At 41.0% G+C, this 15996-nt stretch overlaps 1 protein-coding gene across 2 annotated transcripts in view; it reads right to left on the minus strand.

Moving 5' to 3' along the window:
- Nucleotides 1-4178: 4178 nt before the first annotated feature.
- Nucleotides 4179-15996, minus strand: part of ATP9B (ATPase phospholipid transporting 9B (putative)) — a 167961-nt gene continuing 156143 nt past the window's right edge. Inside the window, exons 22-30 of one of the 2 annotated variants that reach the window (XM_040585541.1) lie at nucleotides 15422-15566; nucleotides 15039-15103; nucleotides 14432-14587; nucleotides 14212-14276; nucleotides 12917-13025; nucleotides 10105-10162; nucleotides 9223-9426; nucleotides 6791-6823; nucleotides 4179-5986 (exon numbers count right to left, since the gene is read on the minus strand). In XM_040585541.1, the coding sequence (XP_040441475.1) occupies nucleotides 5850-5986; nucleotides 6791-6823; nucleotides 9223-9426; nucleotides 10105-10162; nucleotides 12917-13025; nucleotides 14212-14276; nucleotides 14432-14587; nucleotides 15039-15103; nucleotides 15422-15566 (972 nt within the window). In that variant the 3' untranslated portion in view covers nucleotides 4179-5849. The remainder of the gene's footprint in view (nucleotides 5987-6790; nucleotides 6824-9222; nucleotides 9427-10104; nucleotides 10163-12916; nucleotides 13026-14211; nucleotides 14277-14431; nucleotides 14588-15038; nucleotides 15104-15421; nucleotides 15567-15996) is intronic. The other variant, XM_040585542.1, reaches the window with a different exon arrangement.

The raw sequence follows: 15996 nt of genomic DNA on the forward strand, positions 1-15996 counted from the left end.
CTACAGCTGTGATAAACTCTGCTCGGCTGGGATCAAGATAAGAACAGACTTAGGGTTACTGGGCTGCCACGGCGGGGCCAGCAGGCTCCTAAAGGAGGAGGGGAACTCCAGGAACCAGCAGCTGTGGGGGACGCACATACGTAGCTGTGCTCCTGCAGACGGATTCAGAATCCCATGGCAAGAGAAGGCAGCGACTGCACACAGGGGAGACAACAGCTCCTCTTCCTGCACTGAGCACATACAGGACAGAGGTCTTCCCCAAGGGAGTGTCTGGACTGAGAATTCCCAGATCTCTCCTTCAAATAGGCCATAGATGATTGCAATAAATACAAAACCCATGTACATGCACATACCCCTTACAGGTCTGCTTGCGCATTAGCATCCCCCAGCCTTCCAGCCCAAATAGCCAGGAATTAACTTTCAACAGACTTTTGAAGTAGTTATCTATAATTTGCTTCCACACAACGTGTGTTTACTTCGCAAAATCAAATTCATGCTTAGAACTCAGAGCAAAACACAGACAACCCATGGAAAGAAGTAGATGTATACATTATAGAGAACCAACGGAAAGCAGTTCTACACGTAAGAATTACAAAGGTCTATTTTGTGTCCTGCTTACTTAAAATCTACAGAAATGTTATAACCAAAGTTTTTTTTATTCTTACTATTTTTGTCAAGAGAAGAGGAAGTAAACATAGTTTACTGCTAGAAGAATAAAGGCAGGGCCATAAATACTTATCATGAACCCTAGTTATAGAAAAAAATAAATCTCCTCTTCTTGGAGCAGATGATATCTTTCTTACAGCCCAGTAACGGGAAAAGGCCAGGTATTCCTCAAACCCACTTTTTTTCTGAGCAGTTTAGAGGTTTACTGCTGCCGATGAGGATCTCAAGTGGAAAGCATGGTGGAGGACAGGAGGAGACTACAATAAAGAGAAATCTCGTCCGCGGTTTTGCCAAAACCCGGCCAGGAATGGGAGAATAAAGGAGAACCCTGCGGCAGGGCGTGCTCTCACTGTCCTGTTCAGGGCAGCCGGTTTGCACTGCCTCTGCCGTCAAACATTCTGATCAAACTACGTTTTTGGTTGATGAAGTAGGGAATAGGCCCTTCAGTGCAATTCCCCATTTGAAAGGATTTTGTTTGCAATCGGCTGAGCAAATTCCCACTCAGAGGAACAGCTGTCAGCCCCGCTGAGGGCATCTGGTGGGTGGTTAATACTTGTTGGGAAGTACCTCGCTTTAAGTGTGTTTTGTTTACAAAAGGAGTTCCTACGCTTTTTAACACAGTGTTAAAAGATATTGCGCCTCCTGTTTGTTTACATATAATGTTTGATCGGTGTTGTCTTTGTTCACTCGCACTGATTTTCCTCTCTACAGGGGGCTAACATATTGAAGGGCTTTTTTGATTGCCTTCAGTTTCAATTGAGTTATAATAATAACAGCCCAGATACAGAGAGGTTATTAAATTAAGTGTTATAAGAGACATTCTTTCTCTGGCTCAATTCTTTCCTTTCTAGCCAGCACAAATAAGGAGAAACTCCACAGAAGCTAAAATTCAAATGGAGGCGAGAAGCAGGACCTACATAAACGGCTTCTGTGGCAGCAGCCGCCTCTCCCGTGGCTCCTCCTTTCCAAGGGGAACTGTCTGTCCAGGCTCCACAGCCTCGCCAATAAATCCTGCCCTGCAAAGGGGCTGTCAGAGCCATGTCAGTACCTCCGGACACGCAGAAGGAGGTGTGTGGAACAGATGCAAGCCCCTTCCACGTTATCTTGCCTGTATAAAACCCAGGAATACAGAGCTCTGCAAAAGTGGGAAATGAGGTCACGTTGGAGCATGTTTGTTAACAGCGCATCTCCAAAGCCTCTCAGGCAGGCTCTGCTGTCATTTATACCGTGAGCCCATTTGTACAGCACACCCCAGGCCTGACTCACCATCATTCCCCTGGTAAATACGTGAAGGTGGATGGGGCACAAACACCCCCAAGCTGTGATGCTGTGCCGCCCAGCTGAGCAGGGCAGCGGTGTAACCCAAACGCCCTGAGACAGCAGTAAGGTTGCAGAGCAGCATGGGGACCGTTCCACTTAGATCTGCTCTCTAGCATGCACAAATGGGCATAGGTAGGTACAGTACGTAGGAATCATCTTTCCATCTACAGAAGTTAACCCCCATGACTAACAGCTGTTTAACTACAGACATGAATATTAAAATTTTTGCTTAAATACCTGCAGAACTGGTGTCCAGTCCAAAAAGGCTCCCCACTGCTGAGTTCCCTTGCAGACATGCTTTGCAAGGAGACTAAAAACTGTTTAGGCTTGCCCTCTCTTTTGGACGCAGGGTAGGAGGACGTTTATAATACAGATTGGCTCAAGTGAGTGCTGCTCGTCAAGGTCATACATTTCCCACGTACATACAAAAGCAATGGCATGTTTTTGGACAACGACTCAGAAATTTCAGGAAGAAAACAGGAGATACCTCACAGCTGAATTCTGATGGTATGTGCCAGCAAGCTAAGTCTGAACATAAAAACACTGTTGTAAACACTCACATTCGTGGAAGAGTGCTACAGATTTAATGTTAAATATGCAAGGATTTAATTTTGGCTTCCATTTGCGAACTAATACCCCATGTAGTAAAATGTTTTCCAGCAGTTCCATGAACACATAAGTTTATAACAGCATCAGACGAAATCGATGTAATAATTACCAGTGCTCCTTTTTTTTGCAGGATCCCTCCTTGTCCCTGTGTTCTTCCACCAAACTAATTAGGAAATGTAGCAGACATTTAGCTGATACGCTTCTTAAGCACGGCCCCAACAGGACGGTGACGTTACGTGTGTTACTCTGATGAAGACTTATTTCCTGCCCCCACACCATGCTCCTCCATCCTACCCCAATTCTGAAACTGTTTCCCAAATATGTTTCCAAAGAGGCACGATCACCATTTCAGAAATACGTATCTGACACAGCAGCTCACAAATCCACGCACCTATTTAATGCCAAACAGAACTAACGTCCTTCTGGGTACAAGTGGCAGACCCAAAGCCTAAATCTGCATTTGCCTGGTCCAGACTTACTCCTGACATATACTGATGTGAAACGACACCAGAATGAGATTCTAACCCAATAATTTATTCACCTGCACATCAGACACGTCACCACTCTGATCTGTTTAAGAGCCAGGGATCGCAATGGTACTTTGCTTATTTTGTACCGAAATCCACCATAGTCAAAGCCTTGTGCCGAGCGATGCTGCATTACAGCACTCGGATGCTGCAGGGCGGCCGTCAGCTGTAAGGCAGCGCGGAGCAGTCACGCTCCCCCCCCAGGGCTGTGCAGGATGGGCACGCAGGCTGTGCTGGGACCCCCCACAGCTACCCCCCACCCCCGTCGCCCCCACAGCCACACCCTGGCCCCCGCCACCCCCAGTGCAACCCCCTGCCCCCCCCAGCCTGACGTAAAGGGCGAGCTGGAGCAGACCCCCCTGCTGCGATACCCCACGCACTCCAGAGACCTGGCTGCACCTCCGAGGGGCCTCTGCCTGCGTGGGGCATCGACACGCCTGCGACCGCATTAACCCCCCAGATGTAATGCTGAGGGTTAAAGACGTACACTAAAGATTCCGTACACTGGGATACGACTGCATCTCATACATCTGGACGACAATAACATCATCACTTTCATACTGCTAGTTTGTTTGGGGTTTTTTTCCTCATTTTCTGCCTGATGTCAAAGATGTGATGTCTAGATGAAGGATGAGCAACTCTATGCTTTTGTGTATCTGCCGAACCTTATGCAAACAGCTGCAAGCTCGCAACATTTAAGGCAAAAAAAAAAGTCTGAAGAAAAACCATCATCAACATTTCAGAACAACTGCACGCTGGAGAGTTTTCTCAATTGATTCAGAGTAATTACTGCTTATTGGGGGAAAAATGGAAAATTAAAGCAAATCGGCAACCGGCATCCCGCAGGGCTGAACTAAACCCCCAGGCGCGGGGCGCGGTGCCGAACGGCGGCCCGACCCAGGTGGCTGCGGCTGGGATGTGCGGGAACAGCGCCATCCTGCGGGGCTGCGCAGAAGTGACTTTACAGAGGGACAGAGCTAATTAAGTCTGCAATATCGTGTAATTAAAAGAAACGCTACTTCAGTAGTTTATTTAATACATATACCACTAATAATATTTGGTAGAAATTAGGCTTTATTGCTTTTATAATGAGGAATGAAAATAATATTTTAAAAAAAGCAGATAAATAGCTAGGTAAGAAAAACTTTCAAAACACAAATTAATGGGAGTGGGGTGGAGTCCCAACAGCCCTGCAGCAGTTCCCTCTGCTCTCCCAGGAAGTAGCTGGATTTATCACTTTAATATTACTCCTCCAATATAATGGCATAAGGGCAACGTTGTGAGAGACTAAACAAGGAATTATGCTGTAAAGGCATTCAGTCAAACATAAAAATGATGTCCATATTAAGTGTTCTTTAAAAACACGCACATAAATATTTAATAAATAAAGCATGGATAATTACGCTGTTCCTTTCCACTGATTAGCAGACTATGCCAAATTTGTTATACGTACTTCTTGAGAAAGCAAAGTTATACCACAATGGGAATCTAAAATAATAATATCCTACTTCCCAGTACTTCCAGTATGCAAGATTTGGACCCTTCAGATTGCATCAGTCTACGAGCTTCTGGAACAAACGTTCAGCCGCCGTAAAGTGTCGTAACTCAGCCGAGCTACTCAACCCTGACAGTTTACAGCAAGCAAAAATGTTTTGATTTTTTTTTTTTAAAGAAGTTTATACCCAAACTAAATTCTAAAAACATAACATTTACAACTTGGAAGATGATAGATTTTCCTACCATAATGTTCATGTGTTCATCTTATTTTCTTTTACCTGAGTAACCTAAGTAAACAGATTACAAGGCAATTTAAACATATTAGCTAATACAAGGTTTACTGGACTTCTCATATATAGAAATGTACTTTGACACTATTTGCAGTTTTACAAATACAAAATGAGTAAGAATTTTAAAACATATTTACTGAGCAGCCATGTCTTTGATACCTGTACAGATCAACAGGTGCAGTGGAATTATGTACAGAATTTATCATTTCATTTTTAAACAGCTTTTGTGCAACCTGGCTGTAATGTGCATTTAAAAGAACTGCTGTCAGCGTCACAGATCTGTAATTTACCGGTGCCAGAAATGGAGAGTACAGAATAGGACAACAGCTCCTAAAATAATACTGTGCTATGCAGACATCTGTACATAATTCAAATAGTGCATATTACTCAATGTCTGATGAGGAATAATAGTTAGCTGCTAATACAGACATGGGCATTTACAGGTATTAGGTGTGTTATGCTAAGTCTGGACGAATGAAATTTTCCGTATATAAACATTAAAGGTTTGAATTAGGAAGTTATGCAATAATTAAAGAAGGGAAGTTATGTAATAAATAACAAAACCTTCAATTCAACTTGCAGAAGATTAGTACAGTAGGAAAAAATCCTTTACAGTAGCAATGAAACCATTCAGAAGCACTGTCAAATCAAAGGTAATTCAGTTTTATTTTATAATCATAGCAACTGAAAGTAAAAAAAAAAAAAAAAATCAACATGAAGAAAATCTAGTTTATCTCTGATAGTCTTGTTAATGTACTTCTGGTGTTACGGTGCCTGTCAGATGTTTCCTCCTCTTTTTGTGCTCTATTCACTCTATCACTTTTGATTTTTAATTTTAAAAAAATTTCTTTAGTCCACATAAAACCATAGACACTACAGCACAGTGAATGTGCAGTTTGCAGACCGGTGTGAGTGAAAAACCATAGGAACAGAATTACTTTTACGAGGTAAGCTTGGAGTAACTTGGAGGAGAAAATTTGCGCTTCAAGTACTTGAGAATGTAAAGTGGAAGACAGCTTACAACAGTGATTGCTGACACTTTCCACAGGAAGGTCACAGTTGTGATAAAGGCAACATCTGCAGAAAGAAAAAGGGAAAATAAGTAACGGGAGCTGGTAATATGGAAACTGCACGTTACACTGACTGCAAAGTCAATGAAACTCTCCTATTTGTTTGTTTATGCTATTGTTCAAGGCCATGCAAAATAAAACAAAACAAAAAGGCAGGCAACAAAACAACAGAAAAAGAAAGTTAACCTCAACATCTTGTTTTTGCCAACTATTTTTTCTTTAGAGAGAACTTCAGAGTTCCTTTAGGGTCCTTACACTGTTTTGCAGCACAAAATAACTTTAGGGGAAACAGAGTATCAGTTTAGAAGCAAGACCTTCTCATAATAAGAAGTTAAGGCAGCTTTTTCTTCTAGTAGTAAGAAAGATTTTTACCCGCTATAATACAAATCCCCAATCAGAAATTCTGCTACCATTTTAGATCCTTTACTCCATATTCAGATTATTTTTCTATGAAACAGTCACAACCACTAGACTGAATGATTCTTAAAACCTCAGAGCTTAAATCAGAGCCCCAAAGCTGAAAGGGAAGACAATGCAGTGATACTGCCACAAGCCACACTGAAAAGTGACAAACATTAACAAGTATGGTGACGCTCCACACCAGCTACTAGAATCTTTTGACTGTATTTGTGATGGTCAAGTCATACTTAACTATAGTGGAAAAATCCCAGAACCCAGGTAACTTGAAGAATTAGGTTTTTTAACTTTTTTTCCATTCTTTACAAATGCGTATATTAAATAATTTACTACCCTTTAATGAATTTTTAAAGACTTAAAAAAACACTTCCAAGAAAAGTTAAACTTCACCTACCTAAGAAAGCTCCAAAAGACACTCTGCCTATACCTGTTTCAGAGAGGGAGAATGGAAATGAAAGGATAGATTTACAGAAAATATGAAAGTTATGCAGGAAAAAACCCAACCCGAACAGGTTAGCTACACAAAAAGGAAATGAAAAAGATGTTAGTAGCATTAACTGGAGTATTATCGCCTTTCCCATGAAAATCAGAATAGTTTAAACAGCAGTTAAACCCCAACACTTGGAAAATATAGAGATTTCATATTTGGTTGTGTTTTAAGATTGTAAATAGTTTTCTTACATTTTACTTCAAGGTGTAATTTACTGTATAAACAACTTGATCAGCACTGTTTGAATGTGAATGAAAATTCACTTCAGAAAATGCAGTAAAGAAATGCTTTACTGCTCCAACTTCACTCATTAAAAAGACTTTGTATATTAGATTTCAACGTATAAACTTGTTACACAGTTTTAGCCTCAGTCTGCTTAGACATACGAGAAGCCCCTGTGATATATCACCAGGACATGCCCAATAAGGCTGCTATGTGCAATTAACTCAGAAACCTCGAATTGATTGCCTTATGTGAGTTGGAGCTGTGGGGCAGTATCAAATAGTTTGTCTTTTTGAGTGCCCGCTCATACTTGCGATATCATTTCTGTGGTTGGAGATGATGCTTATAAGCAACATCAAACGAAACCACTTACTTGCCAACGCAGTCACGCGGTGCTGGGCCGGGTTGTTTCCCCTGGTACATGGAAGTTGTTCCACACCTTGAACCACAAGCCGTCACCCAGGTTTATACCACATGACGTGCCCAAAAAGGGGCTCCCCCCCCGTTATAATGTGACAGATTAAATAAAGGTAGAGCATCAAGCAGAAGCGAGACTAACTGCAATGCATTGTTCCAGATTAACCGATGACTAACACCAGTAAAACATCTTTACGAAGCCCATGGAACTGCAGCCGTCCCAGTACCCTGATGATGACAGAGTGGAGCCAAGCCCCAGGCTGCAGGAGCTTGCAGCCGCTGATGGACTCGGCTCCTGGGACTTGTCCAGCAGATACAGGAGGACCTTACAGTGCTGCCCTTCATGGGAGCAAGGCGCCTGCAGCTTCCCCGCCGCTGGGACCGCCACCCAAAGGTGCCCTCACCGCACAGCTCCTGCGAGGGACGGAAGGACCAGCTGGCAGCACCACGAGGACTTAAAAAGGTGAAGCAGCAAGTTCTGAAGTCTGGACTAGCCAGCCAGTACCTGCGTCTGCTCCCACTTGTCCCCTCCACCTGCAATCTGGCTGTGGAGGTTCAGGAGTCAACCCAGTAACTATTAAAGAGTCTGTGTGTCAGCGTTAGGAAAAGGTGCCCCAGCAAACCCGCAAGTACTGAGGCCCACCAGGGTTGTGTCTTCACTAAAATGTGACTCCTGAGAAATCGGGGAAGTAACAGAACACCTGACACAGGCAGCGAAGCACTTACTGATTAAAACAATAACTGTATAATGCAAATACACTACCCTGGTGTCAAACACCTGGGACGTGCGAGAGTGAAAGCAGAACTATGGGACTCCTAGGAACTGCCATATAACGTTTAATTCTGCAGTGAGAAGTGACAACTGAGGAAAGGCAACTCCTTACTCATCAGGTCCTGGCAAACGGAGAAAAACAGAGCTGGATTCTGCTCCTTGTGATATAATCGAAGTTGTTATATGTATTTCTATAAGTTACATTTGTAAAACCACACCAAGACGTAGACACTTGCTTTTACTGAAGGATAATTTGATATGAAAAGAGGTATTATCTTGATGCTCTGATCTGGACCATTAAGATTTGCAGGTAAAATGTGTTCGTTCCGCTCATGAGCTGTGAGCAATGAAAACCTCCAGACACAGTATGGCACACTACAATTTAAAGCAAACTTAACATAAGCTTAATATAATTATGAAACAATTATTTTTATATAAAGTACCTATGCTAACAGCCTTCTGCCTCACTCTGTAGCAAGACTTCAGCTCTTTTAAGCTTGTGCGTTAGATCTAATGAGGGACACTTGGTCTGGCATACAAAATAATTCACCAACTCGGTGACTAAGATCCTCATTTTTAAAAAAATTTTATCTATTTCAATAGGGCAAATCTCAAAGCCAATTTAAGGTACACAATGTCAAGGTCTGATCAAGGACGGAAAAAGCATGCGTGGTTTGAGTAAAGTTAATCTTCTAGATAAACCATACCAAGAGGCATAAAGATTTCAAACTCTAGGAGAACACAGTGAGAGAATATTTAAATCTACATTAATTAAGCCTAGTTTCAACTCAGTCATTTTTCTTATGGACGAAGCTGTATTTCACAAAGCACAGCATCACCTATTCTTAATTAAGAAAAAGAAAAGAGGAAAACATTAAAAATATAAAGCACAGTTTTTTGCTAAAATACTTTTACTATTACTCACCAAAGTATTCATTTAGAAATGCAAGAGAGGCCACATAGCAGCCAAGACTGAGGAATTCAGCCACCACCATTAACCAGTGCCACGTTCGTATGGTCAGTGCAACCATCAAGAGCTCAGTCAAGATCAGGGCAGTGAAGGAAATGGCAACAACATGTACAAACTCAGATTCAAAAAGCAGTAGGGCTCCATACATCAGGATACCACCTGGGAAGGGCACACAACGTTAACAGTCACTGAAATTTCATTGCACAGTGTTTCACAACTGCTCACTGAATGTCTGGTTGCTTATTATGAAAACTTGCCCAGTAATTTTTTTTATAAGGTAACAATATTGACCTTCCTAAAAGAAGTGATAGTTACTATACTTTGTACTATGCAATAAAACAACCCAAGTAGAGCAGTAAAGAAACAAGACTATTAGAAAATTAAACACCTTTTAGTGCAATATATCTGATGAACTGTTAATTAACCTCATTTTGTCAAGTGCTACAAATAAATGAGATATTGTTGAAAATGTAATTACTTTTAACTGATTACATAATTCAGATTTCTTCAACAGTACTTCTGTCATTCCATGAAAGAATACTACTGTGTAAATATATGCAATGTGATAAGCACTCATTAAAATTTTTCTGGATTAGCATTTAATTAAAATATGTCCTTTTTTCAGGCGACATGCACCAATAAAAACACCAATCTACGCCGCGTTGTGAATGGGCCTGGCACACTACAGGAATATCGATTTACGAGATAAACAGAAAGCAATATACATAACTGCTGATGAAATGTTAAGCTTTGGGAATTCAACCTGCAGCTGAAAAACAATATTGCTAATAGCAGACAAAAAATTCTCAGTTCAGTAAAAGCAGGACTCTCTCCTACCTTGGTAAATACTGATTAAAACCCAGATGAGGAAGGTCTTAAATGACAAAGATCTTCCCTAAGGGGAACAAGGGAGAGGACAGTTAAACACAACTTCAAAAAAAAACCCCAAACTACTCAGTTTATATTTTTTTAATAGTTAATTACTAGGGAGACGTTTTACAAGTAAAATAAGCAGTCTTTCAAGTGATATAGGCTAAAAGGCTTCTACCCGTCTTGATGATTCTTCACTGCAAACTTGTATAGAAAGTGCACAAAGGTCCAGATTTGGGGGTAGGACAGTTACAGTCTTTAACAGCAAAGGTACTTTAGCCTGTAGTGCCCTGGGTCGTTTTCAGAGGCATAATTACAGTAAAATTAGGGTTTTTTTGATTTAAAGTGTTTTTACATCTGTTTTGTAAAATGCAGTCTTCAAGGAAAATAGCATTGTCAGTGTACCCATGGACCTGAACTTCAAGCAAAACTGCAGTTACTACGCACTTCTAAAAGCTGGGTAAACTATCTGTATTCACAGAATAAAAGTACGACTACTGTAAGCTTTCAAGTAACTATTACCAAACAGATTTTAAATCTTCTTTTGATTGTGAGTGTTATAGATCAAAACATATCCATAGAGCAGGGAATAAATGCTGTACACGTGCATACGACACTCACATCCTGTGAGGACACTGAGGAGATACATAGCGCTGCAGAGCTGAACGGATACACATTTAAAGGAATAAAATGACAAACAAAGCATTTTGCCACAAAAGTAGTGATCAATCTAGAACAGGCAAGGATCAGCACTTCAGAAAGAAATCTGCTTCCTTGCTGTTGAAAGTGATGAGTTAACTCTTTCTATTATTTCAGTAGAGGATAAAACATATTCTTGGATAGACAGAACTCACAGCAAGGTGCTAAGGACATTTCATAATTCTGTGCATAGTCTAGAACGTTGGTAGCAAACAGAACATATGGGAAAAAAAAACTTGTACAAGTACAAAGAAACCAGTTTTTTTTCCTCCTGTGACTGCCTACTCATTTTCCTTTGAGTACTGGACACTGCTTTCACCTTTGAGCACAGCTCCCAATTAGTGAGATTTATGAAATAAGTATGACCTTGAGTTTTGGTCCACCTTTGTGGAACTAGAAGGGTTAAATCACTCCTCAGCCTCTACAGAATGAATCACTTTCAGCTGAAAGCAGGGAGCCCTCCTGCACTTCCTTGCAAATTGTCACCAGCTTCACAGCGTGTCCTCCAGGGTGTGTGCCCGCACTCCTCTCTCAGCCTTGCCCATTTTCTCCTCTTCTTGCACCGGAACAAGAGTCTGTCGATGACTTGTGCCAATGTATCTTATTCTTTTAAAAAATCTAAAAAGCATTTTCAACACTAGCATATCCTAGAAAAGAAATTAATTCCTCGGGATATAATCACAGTCCTTGTCACCACACATCTGAGTAGCACTAGCAGAGATTTGCATTTAGAGTCCATAATTTGAAAAGTGATGTGCAGAAATACGTAGGCTTCATATTTTAATGACTAAGGCAGTATGATCATAAATTGTTGTAATAAACACTCACAGTAAGATTCCCTATTACAAATAGGGAAGTCAAGTAACTTTTTGTACTACTCATCCATCATCACCTGCCCCACAGGATGCACTGAACTGTACTCTCCAGTTTCTCCACATTCTCTCTTTTTTTTTTTTCTCCTGAAGAGAATTGTTGGGGTTCTACTTACTTAGTATTCACAGAGGTGCAACATGAGCTGGGAAAGCCAGTGATTCAGCATTTCCAAGAACTGTCATTTAAGCCTAAACAAAAAACCTTATCCTGTATTCATCTGCTCATCCCGGGCAGTTTCCGCGCACAGGTTAACTTCGCTCTTTGGAAGTAAGATGCTTCCAAGTTCCATCAACAGATGTCCAGAGGCCAGCTCACAACCGCCTTTGGCAGCTGCACGGCCATGCTTTACTGAGATTAGTCATAGGCTGAAACCTCAACAAAGAAACTTTAAAGATTCTGAAGAGAAGAAAGAGATGAAATCAAGATCTCCAAGAGAAGAGAAACAAAATCTCCCAGATGAACCCAGCTAAAAGCTAGTTTAGTACAACCAAAAAGACAGAGGCTCCGAAAAGTTTGTACCCTCTTCAACTAGAGCCTGCTTTTGGACTTCTAGACACCTCTACAAAGAATCTACTGTCCCTAAAAGTCCTGTCTGCTGCTGCCTTGGCACCCAACTTTTCCAGCTGACAGTTTAAGATAAGGGCAGAAGCATATGTCAAAAAACTTACGAAAACAGAATCTTGAGATTTGTTTCACTTTTACAGGTAAAGAAATTGTACACTTTCCCTGTCTGCAAGTGTCTGCAAACACACAGAAAGCAGCATCTACAGATGATTCAGTTAAGATATATCAGCTTCAATATCTGTTATTTAAAGAAAGCCAGCTTTTGGACAGCTCAGTAGTAATTCCTGGGAGTTAGAGAACAAAAATAAAAATCTATAAAATAATCTACCGGTTATAAAGGAAAAAGGAGCTGTGAAAAAGTGACTGTAAATAACTGCAGATCAGAGATCCCTGGGCCAGACTGAAAGCAACTTCTACCACCATGAATTATGTCAGTCCAACCACTGGTGACTTAACAAATGCAAATAAAACTGAGCAGACTGTTTGGTACCATGGATTATTTTCATAGTACAAAAGTCTGTATTACATATTTGCGCATCTGCCTTGCATGGAATACCTTAAGAAACTGACAGTAAGGATTCCCAGTTTTGCACACCAGGGATTTCAGCATTTGTTCATATCCAAGCACTGAGGCCATTCATACCTTTGTGAGATCTTTATAAAGTTCTGGATACAGCAATGCCATTTCTGGCTTCACATCCTGATCCAATACCAGAGAGAAGACTGGAAACATAGTATATATGGTTGCATACCTAGGTGAAAGGAAAGCACAAAGACCGACACTTTTGTATGACAGGATTTCAAACTGATTTAGCAAGTTAAATTATTATTTTTATGCATGTAGAATTAAACTGGTTCTTCTACCCAGTACTGAGGCAGCTTACCAACACAGCTTTACCCACACAACCTGCTCTTGTGCATCTGAGAGCTACACGTTGTGAGAAGTTACAGAGCTTTTATACATTCAAAAACAGTAAATGCATTTTTCTTCTATATGTATCACTCAAGCTTATTCCTGTTACAACCCTCCCCATGCACCTGCACTCTGGACAACCAGTTCAAAGGCCTGCCCTTTAAATTCATCCACAGACGATGGAATGAGAACTGAAAAGCCACGCGCTATATTCCAGCCATCACGGTGTAGGGAGGTGGATCCACAGAAGTCTTAGTGGCTCTGTACACGAGTTTGGACTCCAGCATACACACGCCAGATGCACACTTTAATACACACTTTCCTAGAACTCAGCACAACTATTTACAACCCTTTCTGAGAGGTCCACTGCCTGCCTCTGCAGCATATGGGGCAACCAGACCTTCATCTGACCAGAACTGAAGTTGCTATGGATGTAAGTTGTTATTGTTTACAAGGAGCATAAAAAAGAAGCTCTTGGGACAGAAGGGCAGGGACAGACACGATGTATGCGTATATCCCTCAGCTGTATGACTTGGGGAACCGTATCATTAAAGCAGCTTCTGCAACAAGACCAGGGTGCACCTACTCCTGCACACATTCACCTGAACACAAATCTACGTGGCAGACCTGGGGAGTGCCCTCGGCCGAAATTTCAGCCAGCAGCTTCAGCTCCATTTTTAAGAGAAAAATCTGTGATTCTCCCTGAAGCTTCTATGGCCGCCTGTGTACCAGCTGAACTGCGCTGGGAGATCTCCTCTGCTGCTTTCATCCCGTATGTGAAAAAGGTTACAGGGCATCTTCTTCTAAGGCTATGCAGACCCCTCGCCTTGGAGGGCTGATAATGAGGTTCAAATAGTGCATATTCAACCTACTTTGACTTCTCTCTGTAGACTCATTCCAGACTCTGGTAGTGTACCAATGATAAATGTATGAAAAACGTGGCAGACACCAACTACATGACGTCATTTAACAGGTTAGTTTGCTACGTTTATTACCAGATACTGTAACTGTTGGTCTTGACTTACCCTACCATTAGGAATCCTTGGTACAAGGGAACAGATGCAAAATAGAAGACTGATGAAAATACAGCCTACAAAAAAAGCAGAGAAGTGCATGCATTTAATATATTTCTATATACAAGAAATTACAACAAAGAAAAAAATAACAATACTGGTTGATTCAGATTTTGTGACATTTCAAAGACAGACACAGTATTATTAACTATTCAGAGAAAGTTTCAGATACCTGCATAGTTGAAATAATAAGGCCTCGGTGCATGACAAATTGACCAAGTGCTGCTGATCTTTTGTAACTGTTTCGACCATGTACCATCAGCAGCCTGCCTATGTGTTTAAACTGTGTGATAGAAAAGTCAGCTGCTAGGGAAGCTTGTTTTCCCTCCTAGAACAAAACAAAAATATTTCAAATATGAGACCCAGTGTAAAAGATGTGCTTCAAATGCCAAAGTTCGAAGTGATAATGAATTTTAAAAGCCAAGTCTGCTCCTGCTTCAGAAATCAACCCTGTAACAAGGCAGAAAGAACAACTTTTTGTGCATATTCTAAGATGCTGTCACTGTTACAAATAAGCTTCATTGCCTATCCTGCTTCTTTCAGGTAAATGCTACATAGAAACGATGGTGTTTTCTGTTTTTCTTGGATTTTGTACTTAAAAAGATAAAGCAGAGGTCATAGAAGCAAAGAGAGTACTAGTTCAAAGACTAAGCATTTTTTTTCTAAAGCATATCTTAATTAGAGATGATCAATTCACTACTGTTTAAGACTAGATTTTCTAATCCCATGTTACTATATACTACATTGCGCACATTTGACAACAGAACTGTTAACATTACCTTGCCCTCAATTCCAATTCCACAGTCTGCTGCCTGGATCATGCTGACATCATTTCCTCCATCACCTGGAAAATGTCACAGCAATATTCAGCTCTTCAGAGGTTTTACTCTCCTGGCCTTACAATACTTTAGAAAGCTCTTATACACCTTTAAATTCTTAAAATTAATCTACGGATTATGATTAATTACTTCAGCAATCAAGACTTTTCCCTGTGGAATAAAGAAGATGACCACACGTGGCATTTTCTGCCACAGCTACAACCTGGCTGTTGATAACAATGCCTCTTTGGTTTTGTTTTCAATTATTTTGCAATGGTGCCATCTACTGCTGACGTGTATTACAGATTCCAGCTACTGCCAGTGAAGACCATGCCAGCGGTTACCTATTGCACACGTGCGCTTCCCCGTGTGGTGCTGTAAGAGTTTCACAATGTGAGCTTTCTGGGTGGGAGAACATCGGCAGCACACCACAGCAGGGCACTGACAAGCCAGCTCTACAAATTCGTGCTCGTAATACTTCAGACAAACCTAAGGAAATAAATACAGTTGCATTTACTTATGATTAAATACTGCTACATGTAGTCTAAGACAAAAACACAGTATAAAGAATTCTTCCATGAAGTTTTGCTTGCACAACGTCCATCTGGGAGAAGAAAACCCACATTCTCCTGACTGGGGCTTTTTTATTTTAAACTGAAATTCTCTTTCATTTAGAACACACCTTGGGGTTAAGAGAAAAGACAATACTAAAGCGTGTTGCACGCAAACTCCATTCTGCTACCATACAGGAGACCAGAGAACCACTAATGTTTGCCCATCTAGAACATATATCCTCTAATTAGCACTCAGTGAAAAACAAGCATCTCCAAGGGCAACTTAAAGTGTGGGCAAATACTGGAAAGAACTTTAAGGGCATGAAGATACTGACACCACTGTTTGATCATAAGGGTAGAGGTAA

The sequence above is a fragment of the Falco naumanni genome, chromosome 3 (genome assembly GCF_017639655.2).
Source record: "Falco naumanni isolate bFalNau1 chromosome 3, bFalNau1.pat, whole genome shotgun sequence".
Taxonomy (NCBI): Eukaryota; Metazoa; Chordata; class Aves; order Falconiformes; family Falconidae; genus Falco; species Falco naumanni.